At 42.9% G+C, this 15292-nt stretch overlaps 1 protein-coding gene across 9 annotated transcripts in view; it reads left to right on the forward strand.

Moving 5' to 3' along the window:
* Positions 1–15292, forward strand: part of LGR5 (leucine rich repeat containing G protein-coupled receptor 5) — a 147524-nt gene that overhangs the window by 81931 nt on the left and 50301 nt on the right. For all 9 annotated transcript variants that reach the window (XM_033952907.1, XM_033952906.1, XM_033952904.1 and 6 more), the window contains 2 exons: positions 9583–9798; positions 11802–11873. In XM_033952907.1, the coding sequence (XP_033808798.1) occupies positions 9583–9798; positions 11802–11873 (288 nt within the window). The remainder of the gene's footprint in view (positions 1–9582; positions 9799–11801; positions 11874–15292) is intronic.

The raw sequence follows: 15292 nt of genomic DNA on the forward strand, positions 1-15292 counted from the left end.
AACCCCTAATTACTGAAGCAAATTCAGCAGTGTACAATTTTGGGTGAGTTTTGGAGGGCTCCCCATAGAATTTGAGGACGTTATGGTGAGATGTGTACCTGGGGCCTTTTGAGTGAAGCTGCTGGGATGTTTGTGTGGCCCCTCCGACATCCCAATGGCTGGTTTTTGTGCGTTTTTCATAAGGATTTTTAATTTTTTAATGTTTCAAAAAGATAGATGCATGAGGATGCATCTAGGAAATGGCCATTTAAAAAAAACGTACACGGAGATTCTGTGTGGTAGGTATTTTTTTGCAAATGTTTGAAGGCTTATTTTCAGGAAGCTTCTTATTAATTTATGTAGTGATGATGTCAACATTGCGAATGTAATTTTTTGTGTGTGTGTATGTCTTATTTGTAAATTGTGAATGTTTTTTTTTTTTTTTTTTTTAATAAGAACCTAAGAATAGCCTTACTGGGTCAGACCAATGGTCCATCAAGCCCAGTAGCCTGTTCTCAAAGTGGCCAATCCGGGTCTCTATAACCTGACCAAAACACAAAGAGTAACAACATTCCAGAATCTCAAAGACTAGCAAGATTCCGGAACCCCAACTGGTAGCACGGAACCCCAAATGGTAGCAACATTCCATACAGAATCCCCAAAAAGTAACAAGATTCTAGAATCCCAAAGAGTATCAACATTCCATACTAACAATCCAGGGCAAGCAGTGGCTTCCCCCTTGTCGTTCTCAATAACAGACTATGGACTTTTCCTCCAGGAAATTGTCCAAACCTTTCTCAAAACCAGCTACGCTATCTGCTCTTACCACAACCTCTGGCAATCCGATCCAGAGCTTAACTATTCTCTGAGTGAAAAAATATTTCCTCCTATTGGCTTTGAAAGTATTTCTGTGTTACTTCATCGAGTGTCCCCTAGTTTTTGTAATTTTTGACGGAGTGAAAAATCGATCCACTTGTACCCATTCGACTCCACTCAGGATTTTGTAGACTTCAATTATATCTCCCCTCAGCCATCTCTTTTCCATCCCCTTTATCATCCTGGTCACTCTTCTTTGAACTTTTTCGAGCGCCGCTATATCTCTCTTGAGATAAGGAGACCAGAATTGAGCGCAATACTCCAGGTAACGTGGCACCATGAAGCAATACAGAGGCATTATAACATTCTTATTCTTGTTAACCATCCCTTTTTTAATAATTCCTAGCATCCTGTTTGCTTTTATGGCCGCCGCCACACATTGGGCGGAAGGCTTCATCATATTGTCTGGCTAGGATTGTGACCTTTCTTTTTCCTCTTTGGACTGGGATTTTGAGAGAGAAGAGTTTGGGGATATTAATTGCTCAGCCAGACATTCTGACATTCTGAAGGTTCTAGTTTATGAGCTGTGTTTGTTGAGTTCTGTTCAGTAAAGCAAGTTAAAGTTTGTTTTTTGGTTTTTTTTTTTTAATTATATTTATTAGCAATTGCACTATGGACTATACAATCATGTTAATCGCTGAGACTGCTGGCTACCCTATTGCTGAAAGCAAAATTAAGTGTGCCCAGGAAAGAATAACCTTCGGCCTACTGGGATGCAGCCCAGCCCCAGCCTATGCCTAGTTTGAAAATGGAACTTTGTTTTGTAGATCCTGGTCATGGGTGCCTGACCCAAAGAGCTGGCTGGTACCCAAAGACATTGTAAGTGAGGGATCTGGCTCTCGTGAGATCATGGTAACCGAAGCATTAATCGGCCAAATCATACAGAAGCGTTTGAAATAATCCAGTGGGAGACCTGTAATGCTACCAAAAAGGGAAAAGTAAGGTTTTCTGGTACGGAGCTTAAGACGCAAGCGAGGTGAATGATAGCGTGGAATAAAGCACAGTGCGCTGAAACCACAGGGCTGGAAGCCATGTCCTTATTGAGGGAATGCCCTTCACACACAAAGGCTGCACTGAAATGCATACCCCCGGCCACAGGAAAAGACACGCTGGAAACAGCTGTAGCAAAATAGGCACTCGGGAGCTTATACATTCACTCCAAAATACTTTGAAGCATTTTTAGTATGTTAGGCAATAAGCAGGTTGTGCTTCAATCCGAACCGAGTTTATCAGCAGCTGATATGGGAAACCAAACAAGCTACTTCTATGCCGTGGCTTTCTCTACACTCTGATAGTTGTTCAAATGCTCCATTTTACATTAAAAAGCAGATAATTAGATGGAAGATAAGATTTTGAAGATAGCACATATTATGAACGTGCGATAAGACTGATGTGGCAAGGATGCAAGAGGCGATAAACCAAAATGTTGTTTGCACTTTTCTATACACCAGCGCAGAACTGTTTACTTTATATCAGGAAATGTTTTATCTGTAATAGGAAAAAGCAGCACTTAACTGGAACGGATTTGATAGCACGAGGCATATATATAGTAGGGGACCCGGACAGGCTATTAATGAACAACAGGACATTGTTTTCAAACTCCAGCTGTTGATTCCATTTTCTCCTGGGGCTTCTCTCTCATTGGTTCGCTGATTTCTTGGAAGATAGGTTTTGGTTTCAGTTCTGACGATGCACTTTGCACTTTTTTCCCACTATTCAGACACCAAAAAGGAGGTTTTTAACCAAAATGTTTTTACACTACACTTCTCCCTCCGTATTTGCGGTTTCAGCAATCGCGGTTTTGATTATTCACGGTTTTTAGCTTGCTGGCTCCTCCCCCCCCCCCCCCCAATTACATCGGCTTGCATAGAGGAATCGCTGATTCCAAGCGTTTACAGAGAAATTCGCCGATTCCCAGCACTTTCTTCACCGTGTTTTGCCTCTCCTTCAGGACAGACCATATTCACGATGGTTTTTAGTAGAAAACCGCGAATAACATATGAAAAAGTTATTTGCGGTTTTTCTGTATTTGCGGGTCTGTTAATCCCCTATCACAGCGAATACGGAGGGAGAAGAGTACTGTGCTCCGAGGGTCTTCCTGCTTCAGTTTGTACTAGGTTCTGTTTCTGAGGTTTTAGTCCGAGTACCATTAGCCCCTCGTGTGGTTTGTTTAATTTTTTTTCTATTTTTATCCTTCTCTCATCTTGTCATGTCAGTAGAGATGGCAGAGCTACATATCCCAGAATGCTTTGGGAAAAAATTTTGGAAAAGAAAAAAGCCGTTATAAAAATAGGTGTGATGATAAATAAGAACCCCGAGACCCATTAATTTTGTCCATTCCCCTTCCCTATTACCATACATATTGTTCTCGATCCCCAAATTTTGATTGGACTTGGATTTGGTTTTAAAATGTAATTACCCACTGTCCGCTATTCCAAGCTGATATCATAGATTTGACTGATTTGGGATGAGTTTGCTTTGGGGGTGGTTGTGCGGAGGTTGGTTTTAAGCCGCTTAGGTTACTGCAATGCATTGTGGGACAGTTCTATAAAGGCGCAAACATACCACAGGCCTTTTCTCTGATTTTCAGACCTATCGAGCCAGTATTAAAATGGGAGGTTTACGTTCACCAACAACCAGTAAACCTGCAATTCCACTTTGCTTAGATTTTCGGGGCTGAGCTGGAGCAGAGGTGCACCATCGGGAGGTTTTGTCGCCTACTGCAGGTAGAGAAAAGGCTCCCATGAAGCTCCACCGAGTCACGTGTGACTGCTTGGTCTCATTGACACACATGAACGCTCGGGTAGAGATGAGTCGACCTGAATTTGCGTGTTAATATCACCATGCAGACACTTGTTTACCTAGCAGAGCAACCAGTGTGCTGATTTCAGTAATGAAGTAACATAATTGCTAAGCTTTAGTGGATGGACTTATATGGTCTGGCCCGGATTCTCTAAACAGCACCCAAGCTCAGTGAAAAACGCCACTTAAACAACGATGTTCACTGATTTTCAAGGCACCTAAAAAAAAAAAACATCGGTGCATTATGGCACACAGCTTCACTGTGAGTGAGGCTAACGCCAGTATTAGGCACCCTAAAATGCCTACGGAGGCGCAATTCACATCAAAGCTAGGTTCCGGAAATGTAGGCCTGGAAAATCCTGGCGCCTCCCTTTGCCAGAGATGCGGTTCTCTAACTTGTGCTGTTGCGCGATTGACGCATGATCGGTGCCAGTTAGAGAATCCAGGCCTCTGGTGCCCAGTACATGGCAAGACGGGTCGAGGCAGGCTGGCATTAGCTTCAACGGCAACTCCAGCAGTGGGGCGGTGTAGCCGATGCCGGATGAACTTCTTTCTACCATCTGTATTCATATGCAGCAAGAAGGATCAGGAGCACGTAAGTGCTACCAGACGTCTGGGGATACCGCAGGAATGGTCCCATTACCGTAGAATTACCATTCAACCCTCTACCATTGCCGTGGTATTCCCGGGGGGAGGGGAGGGTGGAATTAACTGGCTCTTCCATTACCACAGTAATCGTTCCTGTGTCACGCTTTACTTTGAAACAAGTAAAAGCACTTGGAAAAGAGACGGCTGAGGGGAGATAGGACTGAAGTCTTCAAAATTCAGAGTGGAGTAGAACGGGTACAAGTGGATCGATTTTTCACTCCGTCAAAAATTACAAAGACTAGGGGATGCTCGGTGAAGTTACAGGGAAATACTGTTGAATCCAATAGGAGGAACTTTTTTTTCGTTCAATGAATAGTTAAGTTCTGGAACGCATTGCTAGAGATTGTGATAAAGGCGGATAGCGTAGCTGGTTTTAAGAAAGGTTTGGACATGTTCCTGGAGGAAAAGTCCTTAGTCTGTTATTAAGACATGGGGGAAGCCTCTGCTTGCCCTGGATTAGTATCATGGAATGTTGCTACTGCTTGGGATTCTAGAATCTTGTTACTCTTTGAGATTCCGGAATCTTGCTATTCCTTGGGATTCTGTATGGAATGTTGCTACTATTTGGGGTTCCGGAATCTTGCTGTTCTTTGAGATTCTACACGGAATCTTGCTACTGTTTGGAGATTCCGCAGGAAATGTTGCTACTCTTTGGGTTTTGACCTGGATTGACCACTGTCAGAACGGGCTACTGGGCTTGAGGGACCAGTGGTCTGACCCAGTAAGGCTATTCTTAGGTTCTTAGTTCACTGGCAGTAAAGTTGGGGGTCCAGGGACTTTGGTTCAGTGGTTGAGCTGGCCCTAACCACAAGAGACCTCATTCATGGGCCATCCCTGATATTGGGTACTGATGCTGATATATGAGAAATAAGAACCAACATGGAGGTTTCATCACTGCTTTTTTTTTGATAAGCAAACATTTCCCTGAAAAGATTTTAGTGTATTGGCGTGATTGAAGGGATTCAGGAGTATCGGTATTACATATAGCATGCTAACATATTAGATGACAGCAAATAAGACCTGAATGGTCCATCTAGTCTGCCAAATAAGAACATTCATAGCATGTGTTTAGCAAAATATATTATTGATCTTGATTTGTCCTTGCCATTTTCAGGGAACAGACCGTGGAAGTCTCCCCAACTCCTAGAGTTATTGTCAAACTCCACTCCAGCCCATCCAGATGTGCCTAGCCATAAATGGGGCGCAGACCAATGACATCAGAGAGCATCCTGTGATGTCATTTCCTGGGTGGGACCTGGGAGGGAGGAAGGTCCCGGAGCCAGCATGTGTCAATGCAATGTCGACGGCACAAAAAAGCAGAAGTCTGCCTGACAATGACTGGTATTGCAAAATATGAAGACAGAGTTTGAGAGTAATTAAGGTTACCATATTTTTAAAAAAGAAAACCCCAGACACATGACCCCGCCCTGTTCTGCTCCAGCCCTGCCCGGTTCCACCTCCAACTCCACCCCCAGAAAGCACCTCTGTTTGCTGTGAGCTCCGGTTGCGTCTAAAGGGCCTGGCGCAGGCACAGATGCATGTGACCTCATCTGCACATACTCAGAGAGGCCCTCCAGATGTGGCTGGAGCTTGTAGGGGCTTTCCAAAACCCAGATAAATGCCAGGTTTTGGAAAGTCCGTCCGGGAGCCTGGACCGTCCTCTAAAAAGAGGTCTGGCAATCCTAGGTGAAATCACAGGCTGTCTATTGCAGAAGACTGGTAGGGCCCTAGGATTTGATAGAAATTGATATAGCTGAATGGATTTGAAGGATATTAATGGCATTGCAAGAGTGATGCATGTCGGTAACAAAAATCTCATGCACAGGTACAGGATGTCCGGGGCGGTACTTGGAGAGACCTCCCAGGAAAGAGACTTGGGAGTTCTGATCGACAAGTCGATGAAGCCGTCCGCGCAATGCGTGGCGGTGGCGAAAAGGGCGAACAGAATGCTAGGAACGATTAAGAAGAGGATCACGAACAGATCAGAGAAGGTTATCATGCTGCTGTACTGGGCCTTGGTGCGCCCTCACCTGGAGTACTGTGTCCAGCACTGGTCACCATACATGAAGAAGAACACAGTACTACTCGAAAGGGTCCAGAGAAGAGCGACTAAAATGGTTAAGGGGCTGGAAGAGTTGCCGTACAGTGAGAGATTGGAGAAACTGGGCCTCTTCTCCCTTGAAAAGAGGAGACTGAGAGGAGACATGATCCAAACATTCAAGATACTGAAGGGAATAGACTTAGTAGATAAAGACAGGTTGTCCACCCTCTCCAAGGTAGAGAGAATGAGAGGGCACTCTCTAAAGTTAAAAGGGGACAGATTCCGTACAAACATAAGGAAGTTCTTCTTCACCCAGAGAGTGGTAGAAAACTGGAACGCTCTTCCGGAGGCTGTTATAAGGGAAAACACCCTCCAGGGACTCAAGACAAAGTAGATAAAGACAGATTGTTCACCCTCTCCAAGGTAGAGAGAATGAGAGGGCACTCTCTAAAGTTAAAAGGGGACAGATTCCGTACAAACATAAGGAAGTTCTTCTTCACCCAGAGAGTGGTAGAAAACTGGAACTCTCTTCCAGAGTCTGTTATAGGGGAAAACCCCCTCCAGGGTTTCAAGACAAAGTTGGACAAGTTCATGCTATACTGGTGAGACTGGACTCATTTGGAGCACTGGTCTTGACCTTGGGGCCGCCGCGTGAGCGGATTGCTGGGCACGACAGTGGCAATTTTTATATTCTTATGCTCTTATGGTACTAGCAGGCAAAGGATTACGAGGATGCCATGTGTCCCTAATATGCTCTCCAGTTTATAGAAAAAAGGTCCTCATATTTGCCAAGAAAATGTGAATCCAAACCAAAAAAACAAACTTTGGCTGTTTCACAAAACCAAAGAACAGGAGCAGTGGGAAAGAAAGCCACTAGGGATTGGCCGTGTAAATACGAATCAGTGGTCAGGTTTGTTAGACGACCTCCCAAAGGGATAATTCAGTGCAATGAAATGGCCAAACTGTATTTCACTGAAAATTCCTATAGACATATACAGTAGATGTATAGGGATAGAAACATAGTTTTACCATTTCATTGCTGCAGTGGTGTTCTAGCAAGAAGAAAACCCGACAAATTGCGTACAGTCAAGCATACAAGCCACAGAATCAAATATGAGGCACAAGGCTGAGAAAAATCTTGTGCATATGACTCATACACATTAGTGAGAGGTTGTAAACTGAAAAAAACACCACAAACATCTTCTCTCGCACCAAGCAGCATCATGGGGTAAAGAACAATTGCTTTCGCCCACTACTTATGAGGAATTTAGGAAATGTCTGAAAACACACCTGTTCCTAAAGTATCTAGACAACTGATCCTCTCTTCTCTCTCCCCTCTACAGCGATTAACTTGTTCTATTGATCATTCTCTCCTCAAAAATGGATTTCCTGTCCTATTAACCCTCTTTCTTCCTCCCCTCTTAAAGTCAATCAATTTGTACCTTTGCTTAATCTTTGTAAACCGCATAGAACTTCACGGTATTGCGGTATATAAGCCGTTATTATTATTATTATTATTAGAGAATGACATAGGGACAAATTTTTCCCCGTCCCCGCAGGAACTTATTTTCCCATCCAGTCCTGGCGAGTTATTTTCCAGTCCCTGTCCCATTCCTGCAAGCTCCGTCCTCATCTACACAAGCCTCAAGCACTTTCAAATCCTAAGTAGCAACATTCTAGAGCTCAGATTGTGATGTCATAATGTCTCATTCCACCAATGCCTAAGCTCCATACTCTTCCACACAAGGCTCAAATGCTTTCAAATCATAAGCAGCCACATTCTAGAGCTCAGATTGTGATGTCATAATGCCTCATCCACCAATGCCTAAGCTCCGTCCTCATGTGCACAAGCCTCAAACACTTTCAAATCATAAGCAGCCACATTCTAGAGCTCAGATTCTGATGTCATAATTCCTCATCCACCAATTCCTAAGCTCCGTCCTCATGTGCACAAGCCTCAAACACTTTCAAATCATAAGTAGCAACATTCTAGAGCTCAGATTGTGATGTCATAATGCCTCAATCCACCAATGCCTAAGCTCCGTCCTCATCCGCACAAGCCTCAAACACTTTCAAATCCTAAGTAGCAACATTCTAAAGCTCAGATTGTGATGTCATAATGCCTCAATCCACCAATGCCTAAGCTCCGTCCTCATCTGCACAAGCCTCAAACACTTTAAAATCATAAGTGTTCGAAGCTCGTGTGGTTAAGGCAGAGCTTACTGGAATGGGGCAGGGCCAGTGATAAATCTCGTGGGGACAGGGTGGTGAAATTGAGTTCCTGCAGGGATGGGGGCAAATTTGTCCCTGTGTCATTCTCTAATACAGATTCAACAGCATGCCACATAATTATGTCCAGAAAATCACAATATCTCTCTGCTGGTTAAATGTAATGTATTGTTGATTTTTTTTTTTTCTTGCTACAAGTCTTGGAAAAGTAAAAAACATGACATGAGGTGGTTTTTGTTGTTGTTGGGGTTTTTTGGTTGTTTTTGTTTTTTTTTGCAATACATTGCTTACAAAATTATTGCCCGCAAAGTTGCAGGACCTCATTTCCCAACCCTAGATCATAAAGAAGTGAATGAGCATTGCAGAAAAATATGTTTCTTTAGTTGTGCTTTGCAGGCTGAAATAGATACTTAATCCAAGTTCCTCACTCATTTCACCTTCTCAAACATGTAGGTGATTATTGCAGAAGCCCTGTTCCCAATTTACATATGTAAAATCAGCATTTACACATGTATCTGGGAACATGTAGAATACCTGGTTTTAGAAAGCTAGTATTTACATATATAGCTGCTCTAAATCTCAGTGGCAAAGGGGTAGAGCTTAAGCCAGGCCAAAATCCACACGTGCATTCCCTATTTACAACCTCGGGATTTACAGATTTTCTAAAAGAACTCAGGTAACCGCCACCATGTCATTCTCTAATTCAAACCCACAACCTCAGGGTGCCGAGGTTGTAACTCTAACCACTGCACCACACACTCCCACAGTCTCTAAAATGGGCCTCGAAATGTCTCGCCAGTTTTGGTTGCTTGGGGTGTGACATTTGCTGATCAGAAATGTTGGGTTGGCGGAGTATGGTAGACCACAAAATCTGGCAGCATCCTGTAAGCCTTCGTGATTTTATGATTGGCAGCTTTTTAGGCCGGCATAGCTCCGTCGAAGAGCTGTTATTCTTATGATACCACCTGTCTTAAAAGTCAAGATGCTGTTTTTGCTGTCTTTATTAGGCGTTTGGATGCCAATCATATCAGCTACGTGCCGCACAAATGCTTCAATGGTTTGACTTCCCTCCGACACCTCTGGCTGGATGACAATTCTCTAACGGAAGTTCCTGTACAGCCTCTGAAAAGTTTATCTGCATTACAAGCCATGACGCTGGCCCTCAACAATATCCATCATATACCAGACCATGCTTTCGGAAACCTCTCCAGCTTGGTGGTTCTGTAAGCTTTGTTAAATTTCTGCACTAATAATACATTTCTAGTTATGTTAGATTTTTTTGTAAAGTGATGAAAACAATGCTATTTCGACAGTTTTGGGGGAAATGGTAGTACGGAATGTCAATTGTCTTTTGTTTAGTAATTCACATGTTAGTTAAATTGATTTCCCTGTTTATTGAAGTCTTATGTAAACCGAGTTGAGCCCCTACTTCAGGAGATGATACTGTAAATAAATCTAAGGCTTAGATTAGATTATTTGCATTTTATATATCTGTTTATACACACAGAACACATTTTCAAAGCAATTTATGTAAGAACATAAGAATAGCCTTACTGGGTCATCCCAATGGTCCATCAAGCCCAGTAGCCCGTTCTCACGGTGGCCAATCCAGGTCCCTAGTACCTGGCAAAAACCCAAAGAGTAGAAACATTCCATACAGAATCCTAAGGAGTAGCAACATTCCATACAGAATCCCAAAGAGTAACAAGATTCTGGAATCCCAAAGAGTAGCAACATTCCATACAGAATCCCAAGGAATAGCAAGATTCCGGAATCCCAGAGAGTAACAATATTCCAGAATCCCAAAAAGTAGCAACATTCCATACAGAATCCCAAGGAATAGCAAGATTCCGGAATCCCAAAGAGTAGCAACATTCCATACAGAATCCCAAGGAATAGCAAGATTCCAGAATCCCAAAGAGTAACAAGATTACAGAATCCCAAAGAGTAGCAACATTCTATACAGAATCCCAAGGAATAGCAAGATTCCTGAATCCCAGAGAGTAACAATATTCCAGAATCCCAAAGAGTAGCAACATTCCATACAGAATCCCAAGGAATAGCAAGATTCCGGAATCCCAGAGAGTAACAAGATTCCAGAATCCCAAAGAGTAGCAACATTCCATACAGAATCCCAAGGAATAGCAAGATTCCGGAATCCCAAAGAGTAGCACCATTCCATACAGAATCCCAAGGAATAGCAAGATTCCAGAATCCCAAAGAGTAGCAACATTCCATACAGAATCCCAAGGAATAGCAAGATTCCGGAATCCCAAAGAGTAACAAGATTCTAGAATCCCAAAGAGTAGCAACATTCCATACAGAATCCCAAGGAATAGCAAGATTCCTGAATCCCAGAGAGTAACAAGATTCCGGAATCCCAAAGAGTAACAAGATTCCGGAATCCCAAAGAGTAGCAACATTCCATACAGAATCCCAAGGAATAGCAAGATTCCGGATCCCAGAGAGTAACAAGATTCCGGAATCCCAAAGAGTAGCAACATTTCATACAGAATTCCAAGGAGTAGCAAGATTCCGGAATCCCAAAGAGTAGCAACATTCCATACAGAATCCCAAGGAGTAGCAAGATTCTGGAATCCCAGAGAGTAACAAGATTCTAGAATCTCAAAGAGTAGCAATATTCCATGCTACCAATCCAGGGCAAGCAGAGGCTTCCTCCATGTCTTAATAGCAGACTATGGACTTTTCCTCCAGGAATTTGTCCAAACCTTTCTTAAAACCAGCTACGTTATCTGCTTTAACATATTTAGAAGTGTCTGGCTTGTTTCCTGGTGCAACATTTAATGTCAAGTTACCTCCAGCTTTCCCTTCACTTCTTTACAACTAGGGATACTTTGGGCTCAGCCCAGCTCCCTAAATTTTTCTTCTTCCACCACCAACCACCCTCAGGAGACTGCTCTATGCATTCAGTACCCTTTCTGTGAAAGAAATACTCCCGAGTCTACCAGATAAGCAGAGAAACGGCACATTCCACGCACCTTTTGAAAATGGTTTTAAAAAACCCAAAACAATGGCAATGTTTTTTACATCTGGCAGACCAAAGCAAAGCCTGTCGTCTCTCCAAGCTCCTGCCTCTGCCAAGCCTGACTTATATACAATTAGTGCATGCTCCCAAACAAGTTGCTTTTGATTTTTGCTCAAAACGTTTTCTTGGGTTCACTGTGTGCAGTGTGCTTTTCTGACTGCTCTTAATGTTCCCCTGCAGGCATCTCCATAACAATAGAATCCGCTCCCTGGGAAAGAAATGCTTTGATGGACTCCACAGCCTGGAGACTTTGTGAGCTGACCTTCTGTTTGTTTCCCTTTTGCCAGTGTTTTCATTCATATTCTGAAAGAATCAAAATAGCCTAAAATCCGAACATGCTTCTTGGCTTACTCAGTAGCTAAGAGCTCTGAATAATTGTGAACTATTACAGCTGAGGAAGCCGGGCATGTGCAGGCAGCCATGGCCGATTTCTTACCTAGGTGACTTTTAGAAGATCTATTTGGCACCACCCTTTCAAAACGGATCCTTTTATTTCTTGTTGAAATTAGTATAGTGTGAAATCCGTGGTCTGCATTAATTGACGCAGCTTAAAGTCTACCAGTCCCTGCTTTTCCACATCATGTACATCAGGGGTGTCAAAGTCCCTCCTCGAGGGCCGCAATCCAGTTGCGTTTTCAGGATTTTCCCAAGGAATATGCATGACATCTATTTGCTTGCGCTGTTTTCATTGTATGCTAATAGACCTCCTGCATATTCATTAGGGAAATCCTGAAAACCCGCCTGGATTGCAGCCCCGAGGAGGGACTTTGACACCCCTGATGTACATAGACCATGTATCTGAAGTAAGCCAAGAATGTTACATTATAAATATTCTTAATTAGCATTATATAAATCAGCCAAGAGTAACATCATAATATGTAAAACTCATCTTTAAAAGTTATTGTTTCTATGACTTGTGAAAATTGTGAGTCATTATTTACTCATCAATTTTTCTATTTATTTATTTAAATTTCTATACCGTTCTCCCAGGGGAGCTTAGAATGGTTTACATGAGTTTATTCAGGTGCTCAACCATTTTTCCTTGTCTGTCCCAGTGGGCTCATAGTCTGTCTAATGTACCTGGGGTGATGGGGGGATTAAGTGACTTGCCCAGGGTCACAAGGAGCCCTGTGGGTTTGAAGCCACCACCTCAGGGTGCTGAGGCTGTAGCTTTAACCACTGCACCACCCTAGAAATCAAAATGTAGTGAAAGTGAGCCAAGTATAGGACAATCAAGCCATTGTGACATCACTGTTGAGGTTGGCTCTTATTGGTGGAATGAGGCATTATGATGTCACAATACCAGCTCTGCTTATCAGAGGCTGAAACTTTTCACACTATTTATTTAGTCGGTTTTCGATACCGTTCTCCCAGGGGAGCTCAGAACGGTTTACATGAATTTATTCAGGTACTCAAGAATTTTCCCTATCTGTCTTGTTGGGCTCACAATCTATCTCATGTACCTTGGGGAGGTTAAGTGATTTGCCCAGGGTCACAAGGAGCAGCATGGCTTTGAACCCACAACACTGCACCACACTCTCCCCCTTGGTGCCTGAAGGAAGAGAAGGTGTTACTATGAGAAACTTCCCTTCCTACCACTACCAGTTTGTACAAGCAGACGTGGTATGTGAAATCCATGCCTCCTTCCCTTTTATCCTTATGATGTCCAGTTTGTATCATAGGATTTCCTTCAGTTTCTTTTACAGTTTTCATTCTTCCCTTATTTAAAAGGGGACACAAATGTTTTCAGGTATTTTAGGCTTGTGACCCACCTAGGTATTTGGTTATAATTGTGAGCTGCCTAGGTGTTAGGTAAGAAATTTAAAAATAAGTAAATAAATTAGTGAAAGGAGGAAAGCATAAAATGAAATTATGAGACTGAAAGAACCCGTGAACTGCTATATTCAGAGTGAGGAAGAAAAAAACCAACATGCTAAAAAAATACTTCTGTGTTCATGAAAGAAAATCCTGGGGAAGGACCTTGATTGGCTGGCTAAGTTACACGTGAGAATGGAGTGAATATTCCACCGTACATGAAAGAAAATGTTTACAAGCAGCTTGAAAAATTGAAGGTGGACAAAGTCATAGGGCCTGTGGGATTCATCCCAGAGAGGTTCTGGCAGGACCTCTTAGACTTGTTCAGCAAGTCATTGGATACAGGAGAGGTTGAAACAGAGATGTGAATCGCTTGCTCATGCTTTCCAAAAATCTAAAGACTAGGGGACATGCGATGAAGCTACTAAGTAGTAGATTTAAAACAATCGGAAAAAATATTTCTTCACACAACATGAAATTAAACCCTGGAATTCGTTGACGGAGAATGTGGTGAAATCAGTTAGCTTAGCGGGGTTTAAAAAAGGCTTGGACAATTTCCTAAAAGGCAAGTCTATAGGCCATTATTGAGATGGCTTGGGGAAATCCACTGCTTATTCCTAAGATAAGCAGCATAAAATCTGTTTTACTACTTGGGATCTTGCCAGGTACTTGTGACCTGGGTTGGCCACTTTTGGAAACAAACCATTGTGACATCACTGATGAGGTTGGCTCTTAGGCATTGGTGGAGTGAGGCATCATGACATCACAATCTCAGCTCTGGAATGTTGCTTCTCTTTGGTTTTCTAACAGGTACTTGGGACCTGGGTTGGCCACTGTTGGAAACAAGCCATTGTGACATCACTGATGAGGTTGGCTCTTAGGCATTGGTGGAGTGAGGCATCATGACATCACAATCTCAGCTCTGGAATGTTGCTTCTCTTTGGTTTTCTAACAGGTACTTGGGACCTGGGTTGGCCACTGTTGGAAACAAGCCATTGTGACATCACTGATGAGGTTGGCTCTTAGGCATTGGTGGAGTGAGGCATCATGACATCACAATCTCAGCTCTGGAATGTTGCTTCTCTTTGGTTTTCTAACAGGTACTTGGGACCTGGGTTGGCCACTGTTGGAAACAAGCCATTGTGACATCACTGATGAGGTTGGCTGTTAGGCATTGGTGGAGTGAGGCATCATGACATCACAATCTCAGCTCTGGAATGTTGCTTCTCTTTGGTTTTCTAACAGATACTTGGGACCTGGGTTGGCCACTGTTGGAAAAAGGATCCTGGGTTCAGTGGCATAGTAAGGGTGAGTATAGCACTTGGGACGGTGGCACCCCTCCGATTGGGGTTCAGTTGTACTATGGCATATAAGCCATTAATTCTATTTATATATAGCTTATATTGTTGTCTTTCTTCAAAATAAATAAAGACTAGAAAACAGCATCTGTTTCATGTTTTACTTATCATTGCATGCACTGCCTCTAGCGGGACCCGTTTCGACCATAAGGGCTTTTTCAAGGGTTCTTTGAGGAGCTCTTTTCTCAGTGTCCTCGCAATTCTAGGGCTAGGGCAATTCTGCACGGGTCCCGTCGGGGCACGCTAGAGGCACTGCACGCATAAGTAAAACATGAAACAGATGCTGTTTTCTAGTCTTTATTTATTTTGAAGAAAGACAACAATATAAGCTATATATAAATAGAATTAATGGCTTATATGCCATAGTACAACTAAACCCCAATCAGTGAGGTCCATAGTTGTTGTTGGAGTTTCCAAATTGCCTCACTTTTCATCTTCAATACTGTTTTATGGTGGCATCCCTCCCCTGCCGTCTTCCCCATCCCTCTGCCACGCGCT

Source organism: Geotrypetes seraphini, chromosome 7 (genome assembly GCF_902459505.1).
Source record: "Geotrypetes seraphini chromosome 7, aGeoSer1.1, whole genome shotgun sequence".
Classification (NCBI taxonomy): Eukaryota; Metazoa; Chordata; class Amphibia; order Gymnophiona; family Dermophiidae; genus Geotrypetes; species Geotrypetes seraphini.